Source organism: Taudactylus pleione, unplaced genomic scaffold (genome assembly GCF_031769625.1).
Source record: "Taudactylus pleione unplaced genomic scaffold, aTauple2 ptg000037l, whole genome shotgun sequence".
Taxonomy (NCBI): domain Eukaryota; kingdom Metazoa; phylum Chordata; class Amphibia; order Anura; family Myobatrachidae; genus Taudactylus; species Taudactylus pleione.
Genome location: NW_028284439.1, coordinates 9145834 through 9169593, shown reverse-complemented (window position 1 = coordinate 9169593; position 23760 = coordinate 9145834). Strand labels below are relative to the sequence as shown.

General features: G+C 42.4%; 1 protein-coding gene across 1 annotated transcript in view; it reads right to left on the bottom strand.

The window, feature by feature from the left end:
* Positions 1 to 619: 619 nt before the first annotated feature.
* SAMD7 (sterile alpha motif domain containing 7) overlaps positions 620 to 23760 on the bottom strand; it is an 80758-nt gene continuing 57617 nt past the window's right edge. The window contains exons 8-9 of the mRNA XM_088452322.1: positions 19007 to 19117; positions 620 to 919 (exon numbers count right to left, since the gene is read on the bottom strand). Coding sequence (XP_088308448.1) covers positions 650 to 919; positions 19007 to 19117 — 381 coding nt within the window. The 3' untranslated portion in view covers positions 620 to 649. The remainder of the gene's footprint in view (positions 920 to 19006; positions 19118 to 23760) is intronic.

Sequence of the window (23760 nt, the reverse complement as noted above, 5' to 3'; positions counted from 1 at the left end):
CCCCCAAAGGTAAACTGCGTCAAAAAAAGTTTAAAAAATACTTTAGATCACCCCAAAAAAGTACTTTTGATTTGGGGGTGAAAAAAAGCCAAGTTGGGGGACAAACTTCAAAAGTAGCGAAATCAACTCCATTGGGTCCCCCAAGTATGCCCATGCTTTTATTTTGATTGCTGGTGCATGCTGAAGGTGCGTTTTTTTAAGTTTTTTAAAAACACACTTTAGCAAATTTAAACCATGCTTGCACCCATTTTCATGTACCCCAAATTTGCTGGGACTACTTATTTTGGCCAAAAAAACTAAAAATGCTATTCTTCACCACTTGTGCAAAGACGCTAAATAGCACCAATTGAGAGCATTTAAGCACCCCAAATACCTTCAGCAGGGCTATTCGGGGACATCCATAGTGATCCCCCTATGTCAGTGCATCTTTTGGGGGTTTTCATGGTGATTTCCCCAAATCTGACAGGACTTTTCGCCGATTTCAGTTTCGCCGGGACGCGTTCTCGCATCCTTTGCAATTGAATAGGGTGAATCGCGGTGACTAACGCGATACTTTTCCAGAGACAGAACTAGCGATGACTGCGAAAACTCCGGCATGCGAAAAGTCCAGGACTTTTCGTCGGCAATTGAATACGGCCCTTAATCACAATCAACTTTTTAGCAAATTTATTTGAAAATCATTTTGTGCCAAAGACAAATCACATGGATTCTCTTTATTTTCAGATGCCAATAAGTCTGTAGCTTTTAGCATGTCAGAATCATGAGCGCATGGACTGGGGGCGGTGTTGCTGTTGTTATTGCACGTAGAGGGCGACATCACTTCAGATGGCTGATCTGAGGTCACTGGAGCCGTGGATGACACAGAGCCAGGTAAAGATAAGCTTGACATGTGAAACATATTACCCAAGCAACAGCAGATCTAGGAAGAGAGGAAAACAGATTAATAGTCAAAGATAGTCAAAGATAGTCGTGTATACTGCCATAATCAGTTTTACATCCAACTGTGTTTTATTGTCATTATTCAGCATCTGTTTAAAGAGACTCACTGAAAGTGTGCAATTTAAAAGACTACAGAGCAAATTTACTAAAGGCCTCCTTTTTTCTGTGTATCTATCCCCAACATTTAAAACAACAATGTTATTAAAATATGTTGTGTTTTGTTTTTAACAGCATTGCTAATTTACATTTCAAGGTTAAACACACTGAAAAGTGGCAGCTTACTTAGTACATTTACCCCTAGTACTGGGCAAGTGCCACACAATTTTTGCCCTTGCTTTCGAGAGAAAGGAGGCTTTTTGAAACGCATTAAGCCCCATATTCAATTAGAGGCGAAAAGCCGAGATCCACAAAAAGTATTTGCCGATGCGTGGTTTTCGCCTGTTTCCAAAGTATCGCCCTATTCAACTCCAGGACGTTTTCGCCTAGGCGAAAACTCTATAGACAAAAGCAGGCGAAAAAGTTTCTCCACCAAAAGGCAGGAGAAATGAAGTACAAAAGCCATATTTAGGGGTACAAATGTTGGGACTTGATTCAGAACCCTTTGGACCTAATTAGGCAAAAAAATAAGAAATTATCTTAATTCACCCCCCCAAAAAAACATGTCATTTTTGGGGCCTTATTCAATTAGCCACGATAAGCCGTTTTCGGTGAAAAGTTTCCACCGATGGCGTCATTTTGCTAGGCGGGAACTTATGTCTGTATTCAATTCCAAAGTCTTTTCGCCGCTGCGAAAAGTCTGCGCCTTGTAACCAGCGGAAAGGATTCGCCTCTGAATGCCGGCGAAAGAAAGTCCAGAATTTTGGGGTGAAAAGTTGCGGGAACACCCATGCAGCCTTGGGACAGTCCCCCAAAGGTAAACTGCAACAAAGAAAGTTTAAAAAATACTTTACACCCCAAAACAGTACTTTCGTTTTGGGGGCTAAAAAGTCCAAAGTTGGGGTACAAACTTAAAAACTAGCGAAATAGACTCCAGGGGGTCCCCCAAGTGTGCCCCAGGTATTTTTTTATTGCAGGTGTTTGCTGAGGGTGCGTTTTTTTAAAACCTCACTTTAGCGAACTTTAAACATGCTTGCACCCATTTTCATGTACCTCAAATTTGCAGGGACTACTTATTTTTGCCAAAAAAACTCTGCTAAATGCTATTCTTCACCACTTGTGCAAAGACTCTAAATATCAGCTATTGAGAATATTTAAGCACACCAGATACCTTCAGCAGGACTATTCGGGGGTATCCATAATGATCCCCCATGTCAGTCCATCTTTTTGGGGGGGTCAGGCTGTTTTCCCCAAATCTGACAGCACTTTTTGCCTGTTTGAGTTTCGCTTTGACGCGTTTTCGCGTGCTTCGGAATTGAATAGGGCGAAAAGCGACCACGCTCGAAAAGTGTTTTCTCCAAAACCAAGCGATGTAGGCGGAAAGTCCGGCAGACGAAAAGGACGGGACTTTTCGTGGCTAATTGAATATGCCCCTTGGTCCGAAAATTTCAAAAGTGTTGGAAAATGGGTCTAAAGTACTAGGACACGTATTTTGGGGGGCTGTATGGATGGGACAGGTTTTGATAGGATTGCAGGTGGCTGCAGCAGATGTATTTTTAAAAACATTTTAACCTGCACTTTATAGACACAAAAATATACTAGTACCCATTTTAATGTAGCCCTAATTTAACTACAGCAATTATTTTTCCCAAAAGAAATTGATTTCCATCATTTTTCCACACTTATATGCATATAACTGCCCTTTGACTCAATTTAAGATCCCTAATTACTTTTATTAGGGTTATTAATACACTTCTATATTGATTCCTGTGTGAGTTAGGCTTTATTGGGTGTACAGACTGATTTCCCTCCAAAAACCAGACCTTTTTGCTAGTTCCGCTATTTGCTGCATTCCTCAATATGTGTTTTCGCCTGTTTTACAGTTGAATAGGGTGAAAAGCGGGTGCGCGCATTGAGTAAGCAGGTAAATACTTCACCTCAAAACACGTGAATGAGGTGAATACATTACGCTTTTCGACGATCTCGGATTTTCGCGGCTAATTGAATCCGGGCCTAAAAATCTTAGCAGAGGCAGCATTCAAGAATAAGTCATAAGAGCGTACTGTAGTACACTTTCTTGGGGAATATCAGACTTCCTTGATTCTTTGATAACATATGGCCCTTTTATTTGTTATAGGGGCATATTTATTAATTATCAGAATGGGATGGAACAAAAATCACATCCAGGGACAATGGCTCTGACAGAATTCCATCCCTGCAATGTGTTTGGAATAAAGTGATTACAGTACTAATGCTTCGCATTCCAGAGCTTGGTATATTTGGCATTTTTTTGCAATATAAAATCTGCTGCAGTCCTCCTGTACATACATAGTGATGCTTAATTTGTGTGGGTAGCCCCTGAAAAAGTGTGTTTTTGGGGGATATCCCTCAAATTTTTTTTGTAAATATACCCCTAAAGCTTTTTCTTTTGTCATTGGAGTAAAGCTCACCTAGAAATGTACTTCAATTCTGAAATAATGGAAAGTGTCATTAAAGGATGAGACCGGTTCTCCACCAGCTCAGAAGTTATTTGACATACTAGAAATGTTAAAACACAATTAATGTTTGATTTAAAGGGTTACTAAGTGTCATGAGCGATGGGTGGAGATGAGCTGCAAAACCTTTCTTCTAACGCTGGCTGCTCCATTGCTATGGAAAACCCTGAACGGCCAGTTGGGAAGTTTCAGTGCAAATATGTGTAAGGACTCAGGGCCTGATTCAGACCCTCTCGCGAGCGCTGAGCACTCGCAAGCGGGTCGATGTTGGCCCAGTGCGCATGTGCGAGACCCGGATAGCGACGGGCAAGCCGTCGCTCCAGATCTCGCTACAAAGGGGGCGTGCTGTCGATGTTGAGTGACAGCACACCCCCTTTGGTGGGCGGCCCGGGGGCGTGGCTGCCCAGACGGAGGCATTCCCATGGGAACGCCTACCGTCTGGGGCCGGCCCCACTGACATCACAAGTGATGTGAGTGGGAGTGCTCTCGGCTCTGATAGAGCAGAAAGCACTCCAGGGCTTGCGGCAACGAGACCCTACCGCAAGAGTCTCATCGCAAGCCCGATGGTCGCGATGGTCTTGACCATCGCGACCATCTTCCTGGCCGCTCGTCAATAGCTGTGGGTGGTCACCCACAGCTATACGAGCGGCCAGGAGGCCGCTCTAAAAATGAAGAGGGACGGCCCTGATTCAGATACCTTATAGTGCATTCAGCTCCAGTTTTCACTGTCCATGACAGATGCAGTTAATGTACCTTGAACTGTGGGTCTGTTTGCTGCTTATTTTTTGCATGGACACAGATTGTCTTGTATTTCCACCTTCCATGATCTTTGCCTGAACACTGACCATCCTCAGGTCTGCAGTATTCCCTGACCTGTACATTCTCTGGATGGCCACATGCCCTGACCTTTTGATTGCACCATAATCAGTCCCTTGCTTGCCACCTGTTTTAATCTTTTGCATGGAACATGACCATTCCGTAGATGGTCTGACCTTTTGTCTGGATCCTAGCCATTCCTTGGAGTTCTTGGAGTGCCACCTGTCATGAGCTTTGCTTGAACAGTAGAATGAATTTGGCGAAGGACACATGACTAAGATTGTGCTATTATGTGGGTTGGTACTTTTAGTAAATTTGTATCAAGAAAGATTTTCTTATTACTGGCCCCTTTATTGCCTTCATGCTAACTATCATAGTAGCCGCTCTACCCACTGCTACTTCAGTGGTTAAATATTTGCTTTTATAAAGTATGTATCCAGATGCATCCCTTTACCAGGCAGGCTGCCCTGAAAAGATGAGATTAGTTACACAGCTGCTACTGCCAGGTCATCCATCCCAAACCAGGCTCTGCCACCTGTGTGTGTTGAGTAACGCATTGTGCTAAAGATATTGATATTGAAGAACCAGAATTATCTTTAGATACTTTACATATTTTATTATAATGCAGTCAGTAAAGTTATTAATTTTTACAATGCTTACAATTTATTAATTGTTGAATAAGTTTTCCCTTGTCCATAGATTGCTGACTGGATACTGTGTGTCGAAGCTGGATTATTGCCTGAGACAAGATCAGTTTAAAATTGAATCGCGGCGATGCCATCTTGCGACTGGCCGCAAGACGCCATCTTGGAAATGAGATCGCAAGACGCCATTTTGCGAATAGCCACCCAAGCGCCATTTTAGATAAACTCACATTTAAGTACATATGGCGATATTACTATTAGCATCATGCGATTGCATCTTTCATCATTTCTCATATACACATTAATACGCACAATTGCACTGTTAACTAGTCGCATATTAGCGAATGCATAAGATCCTATATGAAAACGCTGTTTAGTAGCTAAATGCGCTCGCATCTGTCCCAAGTTAACTAGCGTCCTCATATCAAACCCCGTATACTCACACATTACATATTCACATGCAAGGTTCCATAAGCTTTAAGGTATAAGATTTAAGTTTGTTCACTTAGTATAAATGCTGTGAAATAAAGATTATTTGGTAACTAAGATTTTATACATGCTAAGTACGCCGTGTTTGGTTTTGTACTGATGCGTACTCTTTCAACAGAATTCCGGTATTATCGGTGTGGAGATCGCATCATGCATTCTCGACTTATGGACCGCAGAGACTTCAAGCAACAAAATGTACATAATATGAACAACTGTTAGGATGTTGCATGTGGCGGGAATCCAGAGACCCCCAGTTGTTAGTGGCTAGGTTGGGTCTATTTGAATCAGCCTGTTAAACGCTCTGTAACAGATGTATCCCCCTTGGGAACCAATGACATAAGCAACAAACATCTCTGTTGTTTTGTCTATTCCTGGGGGGCATAAATATATGTGCTCCAGCGCTGGGTTTTTAGTCTTCGTGCTGAATGCTGATAGACGAGGGGTTTCTTGCTGATGCCTAACATCTGGTCTGAAAGCGCTGCGTATGTATACTGTACTTGGGTCTGTATAATTCCTTTGCGCCGAATTGTGTCTGGATCAATAGCATGTAACTGACTGTACTTTTACTTGAATAATACTTTGTGCTTTGGAACCACATGTTCTAACTCTGGAGTCTCTATTTACTGTATGACTGCATATGCAAATTAGCGTCATCCTTAGAGGTTTATAGGTAGGATTATTAGAAGGTATAGGTAGGGGTATATAGAGGTTCTAATCCAGTATTGTTAGTTGGGGGCTCGTAGTGAAGTCACTTACTTACTCACACAGTACATACGGCTATCGATATCTCAGCAAAGGGTGGAGTAGCTACATGGAGGGTTTACCTGCAACCGCTTTGTGCTGAAAGATTGCTATCCGTTTCCGTGTGAGCCAAGGAAGCTGGCTAGAATCCAGGGACAAGAGAGGAAATCTTTGTTTTCCTTTGTTGATAGAACCTAGCGTTTAAAAGGGTGCCGCAGTATTGAGTACACGGCTGAGTCGCAGTTTTGCGCACAGCAAAGACGCACTTTTGCGTACGCAGCTAAAAGAGGTTGTCATACGGTTGTGTGGTAGTCACATTATTGTGTATGCGACTGGTCGCACAATAGCGTATACGTACTTCCGGTTGTGCCGCCACGTGTTTAAACGAAGCCGTTGAGGTTTACATTTTTCAATTGTTATCAATATCTGGGTTAACGTGTATTTTTCTGCGCAGGAAAAAGTGTGTAACAGTGAGTATTTGTTGAACAAAGTTAAGGGTATCGTATGATCCTTAAGGGCTAGGTGCAAGGGTTAGTCTAGCTGCTCGGTAAGTAGCTTTACCGTTCTATACACAGTAGCAGGTGTACATGTTGTCTTTGTTGTAGAGAGGTGCGTGGAAGTAGCCGACATACAAACTTCCATAGGTGTGGAAGTTGCCTTACTAAATCTTATCCGGGTGTGGAAGTTGCCTTTTTCAAATCTTATCCAGGTGTGTGGGCACCGCCGACTTAAATCGTCCACAGGTAAGTATCTTGATTGTCTTTCACCAGTTTAAATCTTTATTGAAAAGCGTAGGATTTTGTCTAAGAATGGGAGCCGCGCAAACAGTAGAGATGTTAGACAATGATGTGCTGCTAATGGAGGCGCCGATCGGATCGGCTCGTCGTATTATGCATACTAAGTACGGTACTTATGCAATAAGGTATTGTGAAGTATGGTTTAAAATGACGATGAAGAGTGTTAGGCCATTTCCCAGAATTGGTAGTTTTGATAAAGATGTTTTAGATAATGTCCGGGATCACATCAGTCTGATGCGCTCCCGAGAGAAAAAGGTTAAATATTATGAATGTTTAAAATTGTGGCAGCATGAAGGGGATGCGTGGCTTAAAAATGTGCAAGCGACGTACACTAGCGTCACGAGCGCATTGCCAGAGAACACATCCGCGACGCTAAATTGCAATACGGGCGAGCCGCAAAATGGCGCGCACGTGCGGCAAGGTAGCGTTGTGGAGAGTATTGTCAGCAGTTCACGCTCACCTCCCCCACCTTATGTGGATGGAGGTGCAAGTACAGTTACCAAAAATACCCATAAAAATTTAACAAGCAATTTGTACCCTCTCTTAAGCAACCATAAAGAAAATGTTAAATGATGTGGATGATGAGCCTATTGTAATGTCTGCCATTTCCGATGCTGTGCAAATGATAGATGCTGCATCACCACAATCACGAGTGGTGCCGCCATCTCCATCGGTAACAGCAAGGGAAGTGTTAACACCCTCTGCACCCGTAGAGGAAGTTGTTCATACCATACGTAGCAGCAGCAGATTAAACCCCCAGCCAGGTAAAAAGGTCAAAGGTAGCAGCGCTGCCGGTCTGCATCCCATTCGGACAATAACCGTTCCGAATGGAAATGCAGATGAGAACGGTATAGTGCCCAAGAGGGAAGTGGTAATGCATTGTCCTTGGACAAGAGCAGAACTAAATTCCATCATAAATGATTTCCCCGATCCCAAAAAGGAACTAGCCAAATGTGAAAGATTTTTGAGAAATTTGGGTAGTTCACATGAGCCCACTAATAAAGATTGGCGTGTGGTGTTAAGGGCCTGTCTGCAACGCAAAACCGACGTGACAAAATTTATCACGGATTGTGTATTGGATGGTGACGTTCCCTTAACAGACCAAGTAAACCAAGGTAACATTTCACGCATTGCAACTCAATTGGGTATATATTTTCCAGTAGTAGTTAACTGGAATAAAATTTTCACCATTAAGCAAAAAGAGAGTGAAACTGCAGAAGATTATTGCGATCGGGCTCTGCAGGATATCACCCAGTACACTGGGATAGAAGATATTAAAGATAGCACTCACCACCGGGGAATGATAGTCACGGTACTAATGGATGGTCTGAAAAAGAATTTAAAGGCTCGGGTTCAGACCTCACAGCCTGGCTGGAGGGGACTCACAATAGATACCCTCATAGAATCTGCCATAGAACATGATAAAAACATCTCAAAAAAGAGAGAGACCCAGAGCGAAAAACTAATGGCTGTCAGTATCCAAGCTCTGGAGGGAATGACGGTAACATCACAGCCAACAGACACACTCGCACCTGCACACACACACCTGAACAGTTATATGCCCTCACTAACCCCACGCAACAACAAACACAGCTCTATTCCACTAACCCAATACAACCACAGGTCTCATACTCATATCCCCCACAATATCCTTACCCTCCCTATCCTTACCCATATCCACCACCTTTACCCTCTGCTCAAACCTCACAACAACACATATTACCCGATTCACGGACATGTTTTAATTGTAAGCAAACAGGACACTTAAGTAGAAATTGTACAGTAAAAAGAGTAGGAACCCCAAATCAGGGAAGACCTGGATATCCCCATAAGGGATATGCACAGAGACCAGAAAATGTTCAGCAGGCACCAGCTCCAATTGTGGCCGTAAATGCTTTATTGGAGAATGGTAGCCAATGCTAGGGGTCAGGTCATACCTGTAGTCTACAGATAGTCAGGTTAACGGGAAGTACTAGAGAAGAACCGGTCATTATGGTTGATGTAGCTGGTACTGAATATCCTTTTCTTGTAGACACAGGGGCGACCAGGTCAGTGGTGAAATCTCCCGTTAATTTACAGGTGACCAACGAGACAGTACCAACAAGGGTGTAACAGGTAAAGTGGAACATTATCCTTTAACAAAGTCCACGGAGGTTACTATTGGGCCGTTGCATACCAGGCAGTTCTTTCCTTCTGGCTGCTGCGGCTCCTACTAACCTGCTGGGTAGAGACTTGTTATGTAAGATAGGATGTGTTATATATTGCACCCCTGATTGTGTATTTTTAGATATCACAGAGAAAGTTGCACACGAGGTGCGGGATATATTGGACACTCCCCAAAGGATAATGTATCACTCTACAAGTTTAAATGAAAATCCATCTCAGGTAGATGAAATGTTGGCCCAAATTCCAGATTCCCTTTGGACTAAGGATGGACAGGACACTGGATTAATGGCAAACATAAGCCCTGTAATGGTAAATTTAAAAAGCGGTAGGCAAGCTCCAAAAATTCCCCAGTACCCACTAAAACAGGAGGTAGAACTAGGGGTTTTTCCAATAATTGAGCGATTATTGCAACAGGGAATTTTACTTCGTACAGCTAGTGTAGCCAACAGTCCCATCTTTCCAGTGAAGAAGAGTGGTGGGAGGGGTTATAGCCTGGTACAAGACCTTAGAGGTGTTAATAAGGTGGTAGAGAGCCAATTCCCTGTAGTGCCTAAACCAGCTCTCATCCTGATACAGATCCCACCAAATGCAACCCATTTCACTGTCATTGACCTCTGTTCTGCTTTCTTCTCTGTACCTCTCCACCCTGACTGTCAGTATCTATTCGCATTTACATACAGAGGTGTACAATACACATGGACACGGTTATCCCAAGGTTTCATAGACAACCCCAATATCTTCTCCCAGGCATTGCACGACTGTTTACAATCTTTCCAACCTGCCAAAGGATCTGTTCTAATTCAATATGTGGACGATTTTTTGCTATGTTCTGACTCGTTTATGTCATGTTTGAATGATACTAAACTTTTGTTACTTCATCTCTCGCATACAGGACACAAGGTGGCTAAGGGCAAACTAAAGCCGTGCCAATCCAGAGTAAAATATTTGGGACACTGCCTAACCCAGGGTTTACGACATCTAACAAACTATAGAATCCAGGCCATACAAAACATGACACTGCCGCAGAATCAACAGCAAATTCATACCTTCTTGGGAATGTGTGGACACTGTAGAATGTGGATCCCAGGTTTTTCTATTTTGGCCTTGCCTTTACAGGAATTAGTCTCTTCCTCAAAGCCCGATCGTGTCATACACACAGAGGAAACAGAGCAGGCTTTTCTTAATCTTAAGGATAGTCTGACAAAAGCTCCTGCATTGGGAATAGCTGATTATGAAAAACCTTTTGATTTGTATTGTATGGAAGCCGATGGTTGTACTGCAGGTGTCCTTACACAAAAATATGGTGATGCCAGTAGGCCCGTAGCATACTACAGTCCCAATTGGACACTGTAGCAAGATCACTCCCCACTTGTTTGAGAAGTGTAGCAGCTACCGCTCTATTGGTGAGTAAAAGTGAGGACATAGTACTGGGTCATGATATGATTGTCTACACTCCCCATGCTGTATCTGCTCTGTTGAACTCAGCTCAAACCAGACACGTCTCTTCGGCTAGGTTTACCAAAGGGGAACTAGCTCTAATCGCACCCGCAAACATCACAGTTAAAGGTTGCAGCACGCTGAATCCAGCAACGTATTTACCATATGTACAACATGATGTACAAAGAGTGGAAGGAGACGAGTTGCTGGCGGGAGGTGAGTTCAGCAGACATAATGATACGCACGATTGTATGACATATCTGAACCAGACCTTTACTGCTAGACCTGACATACATGACACACCTTTAGAGAATGTGGATGTGACTTTTTATACGGATGGGAGTTGTCATAGACAAACAGACACAGGTGAATTATGTACAGGTTATGCTGTTGTAAATGACACAGACATCATAGAAGCTAAGGCTCTTGCTGCTCCTCACTCAGCCCAGGTTGCAGAGTTAGTAGCACTAACTAGAGCGTGTGAACTGGCAGCAGGCAAATCTGCTAACATTTACACTGACTCGAGGTATGCGTTTGGGGTGGTGCACGATTTCGGGGTTCTATGGCGTCTGAGAAATTTTATGACAGCAGCAGGCACACCAGTTGCACATTCCCGACACATAAAACATCTTTTAGAAGTAATCCAACTGCCCAAAGCGGTGGCAGTAATTAAATGTAAAGCCCATACATGTGAGGATGATCCGGTGTCACTGGGCAACAACAGAGCCGATGAAGCTGCAAAATGGGCAGCAGGGTTAAAAATGTTTTCTCCAACTGAAAAAATGATGTCTTTCCAAACAATTGATATGCTGAAATTAATTGAGATGCAAAATTTGTGTTCAATTCAGGAAAAATCCATTTGGAAGTCCAAGGGATGTGTGTGGGCAAGAGTCCTCCGGGCTCTGGAGGGACGGACAAGGTAAGCCAGTAGCCCCCAAGGTATATTACCCCAGCCTGGCTGAGGCAGCACAAACGGTCTGACTCATCTGGGAAAACAAGGTATGTGCAAGTTGGTGAGAGCATACTGGTGTGCACCAGGTTTCTCTTCACAAGCAGAAAAGTTAGCAATGTCCTGTCTGACCTGCTTGAGGAAGAACATAGGGAAAGCGATCCCTACCGAACCGTCCCACATTCCACCGACTGATGGACCTTTCCAGGTGATACAAATTGATTTCATCCAATTACCACCCTGCAGGAACCTTAAGTATGTATTAGTGTGTACGGATGTATTTTCTAATTGGGTTGAGGCCTACCCAGCGGCCACTAATACTGCTGCGTTTACTGCCAAGAAAATAGTTCAGGAATTTGTATGCAGGTACGGTATCCCTAAAATCATCGAGAGTGACAGGGGTACTCATTTCACAGGTGATGTTTTTCAAAATATGTGTAAGCTAATGGGTATTAATAGCCGACTTCACAACCCCTACAGACCACAAGCCAGTGCCAAGGTAGAGAGGATGAACGGAACTATTAAAAATAAGTTAAGTAAAATCATGGCAGAGACTGGACTAGGATGGCCAGAAGTGTTACCTTTGGTCCTACATAGCATAAGGACCACTCCTAGACCTCCTCTAAATCTGTCCCCATTTGAAATACTGTTCGGTAGATAACCTCATTTGATTATAAGTCCACAGAAAGACCTGAAGGGTAACAACGAGGTAACTGTAAAGTATCTTATATCAATGAGTAAGCAGTTAAATCAATAGCAGCAGAAACTGAAATTGTTGTCCCATGATATGCCTGAAACTAACTGTCATGATGTTGAACCAGGAAAATATGTTATGATCAGAAATTTCTTGCGTTCAGGTTGTTTGACTGATCGGTGGGAAGGTCCATACCAGGTGCTGCTGACAAGTACTACATCTTTGAAGGTGGCCGAGAGAGATACCTGGGTCCATTCCACTCACTGCAAAAAGGTCAATCAACCGGCGGAGAAACAAGTCGGAGACAAGGCTGATAGCGTGGACTGTCGCTCGCGAGCTTGTTCCAGGAGGATTGAAAAGGTCGTAGTGAACTGAGAGAAATTTGCAGGTCTTGTTGTGACAATGGACGGGCCTGCTGTGTTCATTTTCATATTCTCTTTTAGAGTGTTCACCATCCTGGCCGGTTCTGGAATATCCAGTTTCTGTGATGGGAGACCGATTGAGGAAATGGGAGCTGATGGCAGTGCTGATGGAGTGGAGTCAGGAGGAGTGCAATGCCAATCAGGGGAGTGTCTGACCAATCTTAGTACTGTTATTGTTAAGAGAGCTGTCATTCCGGATACTCAGGGACGGTGTGGAGGTTTATCGTCTGAAGATTCCTGTATTTGTGAGCTATGTGGGTCCCTAGTTGATGAGAACTGTATCCAACGGTGCCAACCTAAATATAACCCATACTGGGGTGGGTATCCTTTAGAGGATTATCATAGCATGGTAGGCAAAGTGTTAAACCAAACTGATTGCTGGGTGTGTTCACACGTGCCACAGGGACAGCATAACGTAGGGTTGGTGCCATTTCCGCTGAATATCACAGAAATTTTAGAATTACAGAAAGGGAAAACATTGGATGGAAAGTTCCTTTCATCCAAACCACCTCATTTCAAACTCTATCAATGCCAAGTAGATAGATCACTTTTGTGTTTAAACAAAACCAACCCCAATAAACCCGGGAGTTGGGAAGTGACAAGGAATAATCAGACGATGACCTGATGACGATGATAATGAGTCCATAAACTATGATCTGTTACGCTCAATTAAATCTGGTGGGAAACATTTTAGGTATCGGTATACCTTGAGTTCCACCAAAGAAATTATTGGTAAGGTGCCAGATGGTTATTGTGCTAAAATAATACAGCCAGAGACTTGCATGAACCAGATGGAAGACCCAGAAATAGGATTGTTTGCAAGAGAAATGTGCTTAATGATGCATACCATCCCTTATGTTCTCCCTGATAATGTATATTTTATATGTGGAAGAAAAGCGGATAAGTGGCTCTCCCCGAGTTTCGAAGGTTTGTGTTACCTGGGAAGAGTAGTCCCAGAAGTTATGACCCTCACACATGTTGAAATGCTAGGTATACATAAAAACACACCGTCACCATATCTTCACACACAATAGGCAAAAGAAATATGATACCTGGTGATGTGCATAAAGCCACTCAGTTAATTAGTGAGACAACTGGCTTTCAAGTTTTAGTCGCACTGGATCCTACCAGGATTGCTCGGGGTACATTTTAGGTATATTCAGGAACATGGTAAATTGATAGATAATATCACCGAGATGTACGATGACACATTCAGGTATACAGGGAGAGAATTGCAAGCGTACAAGAAGGAACTGGTGCAACACAGGCTAGTGTTGAATTATTTAACTGCTGTTACTGGAGGGTATTGCGTAACGTTAGCCACCCAGTTTGGAGTAAAATGTTGCACCTCGTCACCAATGATACTAGCGACCCCAAGGAGGTGATAAACCGAAAGATGGATGAAATTCTACAGCTAAAATGGGAGTTTCGTAAGAACCATAATACTTCAGTGGCTGAAGTAGGGGAAAAGATAGAAGGATGGGTTTCATGGCTGAACCCAGTGAAATGGTTTTCAGGTCTAGGGGAATGGGTTCAGGAAGTGATAGCCAGCATAGGCAAATTCTTGATCCTTATACTGATCATCATCATAATAATTGGCATATGTGTCCGATGTGTTCCTATTGTGTTGAAGTGTGGAAAGTGTAAAAACAGAGTAAAACGAAAGAACGAAACTATGATGGTGATCAGAAATTACAATATGAATGCCGAGGTAAATATAGAACTGCATTACAACCCTGAACTAGGAAATACCATCATTTAATGTACCATATTTAGAAATACATAGAATGTATTATTGAAATTTTATTTTTAAAACACCATTAGATAATGTAAAGTCTCAATTCCCCTTCAAGACTGCCTTTATAAGACTGGTGCACCCCCAAACCTTTCACATGATCTTCCAAGATCTGCGGTGTGCGTATAATAGTAGTTTTATGTCCACACCCCGAAACACATTATTGATGGATTAAGAACCACCTTGTGCCATCCCATAATAACACTAAATAATATGTAAATGTAAGCCTAAATTAAATTTTAAAACCAGATTGTGATAGCATGTTGTTCGCTATCAAAGGGTGGACTGTCGAAGCTGGATTATTGGCTGAGACAAGATCAGTTTAAAATTGAATTGCGGCGACGCCATCTTGTGACTGGCCGCAAGATGCCATCTTGGAAATGAGATCACAAGACGCCATTTTGCGAATGGCCACCCAAGCGCCATTTTAGATAAACTCACATTTAAGTACATATGGGGATATTACTATTAGCACCATGCGATTGCATTTTTCATAATTTCTCATATACACATTAATACGCACAATGTTAGCTAGTCGCATATTAGCGAATGCATAAGATCCTATATGAAAACGCTGTTTAGTAGCTAAATGCGCTCGCATCTGTCCCAAGTTAACTAGCGTCCTCCTATCAAACCCCGTATACTCACACATTACATATTCACATACAAGGTTCCATAAGCTTTAAGGTATAAGACTTAAGTTTGTTCACTTAGTATAAATGCTGTGAAATAAAGATTATTTGGTAACTAAGATTTTATACATGCTAAGTAAGCCGTGTTTGGTTTTGTACTGATGCGTACTCTTTCAACAGAATTCCAGTATTATCGGTGTGGAGATCGCATCATGCATTCTCGACTTATGGACCGCAGAGACTTCAAGCAACAAAATGTATATAATATGAACAACTGTTAGGATGTTGCATGTGGAGGGAATCCAGAGACCCCCAGTTGTTAGAGGCTAGGTTGGTTCTATTTGAATCAGCCTGTTAAACACTCTGTAACAGATGTATCCCCCTTGGGAACCAATGACATCAGTAACAAACGTCTCTATTGTTTTGTCTATTCCTGGGGGGTATAAATATGTGTGCTCCAGCGCTGGGTTTTTAGTCTTCGTGCTGAATGCTGACAGACGAGGGATTTCTTGCTGATGCCTAACATCTGGTCCGGAAGCGCTGCGTATGTATACTGTACTTGGGTCTGTATAATTCCTTTGGGCCGAATTGTGTCTGGATCAATAGCGTGTAACTGACTGTACTTTTACTTGAAAAAATACTTTGTGCTTTGGAACCACATGTTCTAAGTCTGGAGTCTCTATTTACTGTATGACTGCGTACGCAAATTAGCGTCATCCTTAGAGGTTTATAGGTAGGATTATTAGAAGGTATAGGTAGGGGTATATAGAGGTTCTAATCCAGTATCGTTATGTGGAATATTGCCTATTTGCTTGATGAGTTAATAGGAAACATATTAAACAAGCTGGATGTTCTGTTGTGCCTGCAATGTGGCTAGACCGCTGGAGGGTAAGCAAAGTAATTACAGTGAGTTCTATGATTCAGACTGCATGACAGAGAGATTCCAGAATGTGGATGATGCAGACTCAGAAGCCAGTTAATACAAAAAGTGACAAATATATGAGGATGGAATATATAAGATTAATGTGGAAGGCATTACGTTAATGTAATGCCAAAACAGGCAATTTGTGGGCATCTAGATGGGGTTCACCTGCATCATTCGCCATCCTTTGTTTAACCAAAGGTACCCATACGCCAGTGTTGAAGAACAAAGCCTGCTGAAAGTGTAATCCATACTACTTGTACTTTCTCTACACATTTCTCTCAAAGCTGTCATGCACTAATATTCATTGGTGTACCCTCAGTGTTTAAAACTGCTGCTCAAAAATAAATCTGCACATAGTTTGCTGGATTGCTGGTCAGCCTGGAGGAAAGAGTGAAACCTTCTCTTTAAAGTCCTACCTGCTTCTGCCTTAGCACCACTTTTATTTATTACTACAATTTCTCGAATTAACTGTTACTCACATGAGCTTCTTTATACCTTAAAGTTATTCAAATTTGGGGGCATTAGGACTGCTTTCATTTCACATTTGTATACTTCAATATTTTTACTACATTGTTATTTGTGCACATGAAAATGTCCTTTTCCCCAATAAATTGTGCCTGATAAACAAGGACACCAGTTTAGAAGGAGGAAATTAGTTGTCTTTTAGTGTGTGCCACTAAAAGAAAACTTTTTCCATGTTGGTTGTAAACTGTTGTTGTTAGTTGTCCTGGGCAGCATCCCCAAAAGAATTGTATTTTATGATCATATTTAATACAGGTATTCTGATTATTTTTCAATGACTTGGGCAGAAGTCATTCCCATTTCCCTATTCCAGATTTTCAATTTGCGATAACATGGACACCATAAGAATAGACACAGAAAGAATGTCATCTTGAAGGGTAAAGATTGCCTGCAGTCCTGGAAGATTATTTATCCAGTCTGGTTATGGATTTGTTAAAGGGGGGGGCACACATTAAAAAAAAATAATAATGAACTCTTTAAAGCTCTACCACCTAACAAATCCCGCACACAGTGCTTCTGCTTGGTCAGGTTTGCCATCGTTTTTTAAATTCTATTTTCCATTAGTTTTCAAAGGAAAGATCAAAAGTGACGGCATTCAGAACTGCAAAAACCGACTAACGTCAACGTCAGATTTCAATTGAAGCTAAAACCTGATGGATAATAGCTGGTTTTTTAACAGCAACTCAATGGCGATGTCCGTCGTTTACTGTCGATTTTGGTTTAGAACCAAAACCGACCTTTTGTAAAAAGGTGAATCAGTAGCTTCACGCATCATCAGTGTGCAACCTGCACCAGGGTTTGAGTGATGAGTTTAAGTCATGCCCCCTAAACAGAAGCATTTGCATCTTTTAGGTGGTCAGCTGTACTTTGGACGCCCCTACACAGCCCTTGCAACCTCCCCATGTTAGCCCCCTTGTGGTTGACAGTAGTAAATGCTAGGACAAAAGATGTGCATAACAAAAATACATGCATGCGCACTGCAAAAAAAAAATCACCTTGCTGACAAAAAAAACTTTAAGATGACATTATCAGCATTGTTCATGGGATTTTGGCTGCAGGCATAAAACTAGGTTCCCCGTGGGATACCTGTTTGAAGCTTTACATACGGTATGCTAGTTTTTCATGTTTTGGTCTTTTTGCCACAAGTCTATCCTTGACACACATATAAAACATTTACATTGTAACATATTCATACAGAGGAAGATATGTAAAATGTATACAATGTTAAAAAGAAACCATCTAATATGTAAGGATATTAAAAGCCACTGAGTAGTTCCTCAACCATGCCTGTTGTTTTTCATTAAGAGGTTAATTATCCCTTATAATACATGTTGGCCTATTGTAACAAATTGCAACAAAGCAAGTTGATTGCATGAGATGCTCTTTATATTCAAAATATGTTATCTTCACTGATAATTGTGCATATTATTGTGGAATACTTTCAAATTGAGTTGTATAGGTGTGACTTATGTCTAAATAATAGTAATGCCGTCACTACAAATATAAATGAAAATTGAATATCTATGCAAGTCACTTAATGGGATAAATGAGCCACTTCAGTAAAATATAAGGATAGTAGAAGTCACTGAGGAATTCCAAAACTGTAACAAAGCATGAGGCTATGGACTATAATGATACAGATCCAAACTCCAAAGTGACTTGTAATATTTGTGTTAACTTTTAATTTGCCTCTATGAAATGTTTAGAATAAAGTGTTTTGCACTGTCGATTTTGCAATCCATCCCAGAGCACTGTCAGAATAAGTCATGTGACACAGGTGACATCACTAGTACTCACCAAGATAAGGAGATATATATATATATATAAAAGAGCTTTTAGACAAATTAATGTCATATATATTTATATATTAGATAACTAAGAACCTGATTCAGAGGAGGACGCAGTGGCGATATGCATGCAATTGGCTGATGTCTTTTCTACTGCGCATGCATCTGAGTTGCAGATTGATTGTGATGCAGCACAGATTCGGATGCAGGGTCTGGTAAAATGTAGTGAGCATTTCTGGGAGGCAACTAGGAGGTAATAGAGGGTGGTAAAAACCGAAGCACCTGAATGTTCAGTATTATGGGAGTCCCGCAGGCATGTCACTGGCATGTTGCTGAAAGTGGCTGCACACAGAGACACAAAACCACTCACATAGGAAGCCATACTCAGATGGGGAAACCGCACTTGCTATAGGGCTGGTGCAAGTGTCGATGGTGAGGCCGGTGGTGTGTCTAAAGCCGCAGTGGATGGAAATGCAGCGTCTATAGATGCTACGAGTGGGCATCTCAGCCCTTGCACATTCAGACGCACACGCATGTACACAAGGGAAGATATTTGTAGTGACATTAGTTTAAAGATGCAGGCGCAACTGTGGTAAAGGACGCAACAGCGACCACATCTGCGTATGAATCTGAATCAGAACCTAGATGTCTTCAATTTACCTGTGATCGGATTTTAAGTGCAGGTCCAAGCTTCAACCCCATTGTGTCCAATAGGTGGTCTTCAGTGAGTAAAGGCAGGGTTAATCCATCAATATCATGGTCTTTAAAAACCTAAAACGGAAAAATCCATTGCTCTCCAAGTTTTCCTTCAAAGTTCACATGTAATGTAACATTGGGCCAGTTCCTGTTAAACATTAATAATTAACTACTGTATGAGGTTTACTTGTTTGATAACCAAAGTAGCATTAGCCCTCTCTTTTTTCTACCATGAGATATATTATTAAAAAGACCTAAGAATGTAACTAGTGATTATCAATATCTGACTACACTCCACATTAATAGGGGATTTATGAACCATACCTATGCTTTACCCATAGTTAAAAAAGTAGCATTTGGTGGAATACATGGAGATGAGGGGGGTGAAGTAAGTAAGCACAATATTGTAAAGGCCTCTAGGATTAAATCTAGAGTTTTGAATGGTATATTGTACAAATTATGCATCTGGCATAAAGTTATAGTAGACGTAGTAACAGTAGTAATTGTAGTAGTAGCTGTAGACTAGTAGTTGGTACTGTACACAGGGCCTGATTCAGAGACGGATGCTCTGACCGAGCGCTCGCTCTGAATCAGGGCATATTTTTTTTGGAGCGGCCTTCCGGCCGCTCGCATAGCTGTGGGTAACCACCCACAGCTATAGCGAGCGGCCAGGTTGATGGTCGATCGGGCTTGCGACGAGACCCTTGTGGTAGGGTCTTGTGGCCGCAAGCCCCAGAGAGCTTCTGGCTCTAAAAGAGCCGGTAGCTCTCCCACTGACATCACTGGTGATGTCAGTGGGGCCGCCCACAAACGGCAGGCGTTCGCTTGGGAACGCCTCCGTTTGTGAAGCCACCCCCCGAACGACCCACCAAACGAGCTGTCCATGACCATCGACAGCTCGCCCCCTTTGGTGCGAGACCCGGAGCGACGGAGCACCCGGAGCTAGCCAAGTCTCGCGCATGCGCACAACGGAGCCGGCTCAATCGTGCACATGCCCAGTGGGCAAACATCGACTCGGTTGCGAGCGCTTGCGACCGGGTCTGAATCAGGCTCACAGTGTACAGTGCCTGTCTGTGGAATTCCGCTCAGTTTGTTATTTTACCAAGACCATTGGATGCCTACTTGGAATAAAGAGGAGCTCACTGAAGGATTTGGTAAGTATGAAATTGGTGGTTTTGGAATGTGTTTTTTTTTAAATAAAAGATTACAACATGCAATGTGAGAATACTGTGGTTATTTTAATATTTTCTCAGAAAAAGAACTGCAATCCTTTTAATTCAGCTTGTTTCTCTGCATTCTGCATGAATGTAAAGTGCGACAATTGCAAAATGTTTGGACTTGCCTTTAAAGCAGAACACTAACATCTTGTTCTTGCATTAGTAAATATTTACATTTGGATGATATGATGAGGCAATGTGCAGCAAGAATTACTACTATACAGTATGGTGTATAGTAGGGAGAACAGCTATTTTGTGGGATGAATCAGTATTCATGAGAGTGGAGCCTATTAATTCCCTAGTCCAAAGAACTTAGGGCCTGATTCAGAGCCACTCGTAAGCGGCAGTACGCTCGTTCCGAGCGATGTTCGCCCATCTGCGCATGCGTACAGTTTTTAATACGCATGCGCGAACCAGTCAGTGCGGCCGAAAATCATTTGTTCGCTATATAGTGAATGCCTGCTATTTTGAATGACATGAGGAGGCGTATGTGGGTGGTAACAAAGGAAGGTGCTTGAAAACGGGGAGTGGAGATCAGAACGCAGACGTGCTTAAAGGTCAAAACGGGCGTTTTATGGGTGTGCATAATTAATACAGCGGCGTCACTGACCACGTCACTGGGTTATTTTATAGCCAGAACTGCTCGCAAATTTGTAGCAAAAACCAACCACAAGAATAGCGAGCAGTTCATACGCTGGGCGATGTACTCGATTAATCTAATAAATAGCGGACATGACGTAGGATGCGAGCGGCCAGGGGGCGTATTTTTCAAAAAAACGACCGAAAGTTTGGTTCGCTCGTTCAGACCTAGAGGCGTGAACAGACCGCAAAGAGCGAACGGTTCATTTGAATAGCCACCCCTATTTTCTGGACGAGCGAGCGCTAATTGCGTCCGGCTCTGAATCAGGCCCATAATGTGGTAAATATAATAGCCTGGTTTAAAAGGCAAAACCAAGTTGCTTTTGCCTTTTAAATTATTCCCGCTTTAAAACTAGCAGCTAAATCGCCGAACTCTCACAGCTGCCTGCAACTCACCGGTTATTATACTTACCCCAGAGTTACAGTACAGATTTAGATGCACACAGGAAGTGTATTAGAAATGTGTTGGGTGGTTATAGTGGGTTGGCTAATCAGATGCTAACCCTAACTGACCCCTCCCACAGCCTATCCCTAACAGCACCGCCCCCGCCATGCTCATCAAACACTCTACCAGGCTCATTATATGACTCAGATGGTGCCTCTCTACATCTCCCATGGAGCGGTAAGAAAACCAGACAACAAGGGTATTGCCACACTTTTTTTTTACCTTATTATGTAACTGTTTACTACAAGGACTTTTGGGCGCCCTCCTCTCTGACAGTGCACCGAGCGCAGTAAATTTTGGCTTCATGCTCATGCACGGGTCTTCGTGAAAATGATGCCAGCGCCTATTTTCCCGCGGATATCTTTTCTGCGCATGCGCAGGTCACCGAGATAATGGTCGCCGCCATTTTCCCAGTGATTTTTTGCTGCTCTGCAGCGTCTGTCAGGTGCACCCATTATAAAGACCTTGCACCCATTATAAAGACACCTATGGTTTACTGCCTATATAAAGCAATAAACATTTTATTCTGGACGTTTGCTGGGCAAATTTTATTTTAACGTTAATTTTTTTGTTTTTAACTTTGCCCCTTATTTTTTTTTTAATTATTATTATTATTATTTTCTTTTATTTATTTTTTTTCCAACAATTTTGATTTTATTGGTAGAAATATCAGAAAAAGGAATAAAGTACAGGTTGAGTCTCCCATATCCAAAATGTTTGGGACCAGGGGTATTTTGGATAACGGAATATTCCGTATTTTGGAATAATTGCATACCATAGTGAAATATCTTGGGAATAGGACCCAACTATACACACAGAACGCATTTATGTGTTATATACACCTTATACACACAGTCTGCAGATCATTTTATACAATATATTCAATAATTTTGTGGCTCAAACAAAGTTTGTGTACAGAAATGAAATTCATTTATGTTTCATAAACACCTTATGCACACAGCCTGAAGGTAATGTTATACAATATTTATAATAATTTGTGCCTTAGACAAAGTTTGTGTACATTGAACCATCAAAAATCAAAGGTTTCATTATCTCAGTCATGCCAAAAAAAATCCGTATTTTGGAATATTCCGTATTTCGGAATATTTGGATATGGGAGACTCAACCTGTACAATAGTCTCTGAAAGAAGATTGCAAAATCTGTACAGTTCCATAGGTATAAATAACATGAAAAATTACATTCAGTAGTAAATGACGGCAGCTTAAAGAGGAAGATTAATATCACTCAAGTGTTCAAGCTGACTAGACATATAGGAACATCTGTGAAACGAACATCTGAGAATAATTTCTATTACTATCAGTAGTGCACGCAGGGAGGGTTTCTAAGTATCCAGAAACCCCCCTGACGGGCTGAGTTTTTTTTTTTTTAAGACTGAAACAGCTTTGTCTCCGTCTCTACAGTGAGTGATGGTGAGCTACGATATGAGCTGCCACACATGCGCGGCAGCTCAGACAGAGGGCTCTGGGCCTGATTCAGAGCCGGACGCTCTGACAAGAGCGCTCGCTCTGAATCAGGGCCGTCCTACCTATTATTGGAGCAGCCTCCTGGCCGCTCGCATAGCTGTGGGTGGCCACTCACAGCTTATGCGAGCGGCCAAAAAGATGGTCGCGATGGTCAAAACCATCGCGACCATCGGGCTTGCGACGAGATCCTGCGGTAGGTTCTCGCTGCTGTAAGCCCAGGAGTGCTTTTGGATCTATCAGAGCCAAAAGCACTCCCACTGACATCACTTGTGATGTCAGTGGGGCCGGACCCAGACGGCATGCGTTCCCATGGGAACGCCTCAGTCTGGGCAACCACGCCCCTGGCACGCCCACCAAAGGGGGCGTGCTGTCACTCACCATCGACAGCACGCCCCCTTTGGTGCAAGACCCATAGCGACGGCTTGGCCGTCGCTATTCGGGTCACGCGCATGCGCATGATGGAGATCCCTCCGTTGTGCGCATATGCACTGAGGCAACATCGACCCGCTTGCGAGCGCTCAGGTCCTCTGCTCTGATCTATGGTTTTCAATGTCCGAGGGGAGCTGCGGGCACTCAGCAGCGGTGGGAGCAGGCAGCACTCAGCTGCACTGTGCTTCAGAGTGGCCGCACTTGGCTGCACTTTTATGCAGCAGAAGTGTGCCAGTCAGAGGAGGGCTTCCAGGTACAGATGTTTAAGAATGCATGTACATGCATGTGCGTGTGTATTTGTTATCATGTAAGTGTGTGTGTATTCGTATGTGTAAATATTTGTATGTGTGCGACTATATGTATTTGTATGTAAGCGCGTGTGTGTGTAATTGTATGTATGTGTGCATATACATATATATTATATATATAAATATATATATATTTATTCACTGTATATGTGTGTATATATATATATATATATAAAAATATATATATATATTATT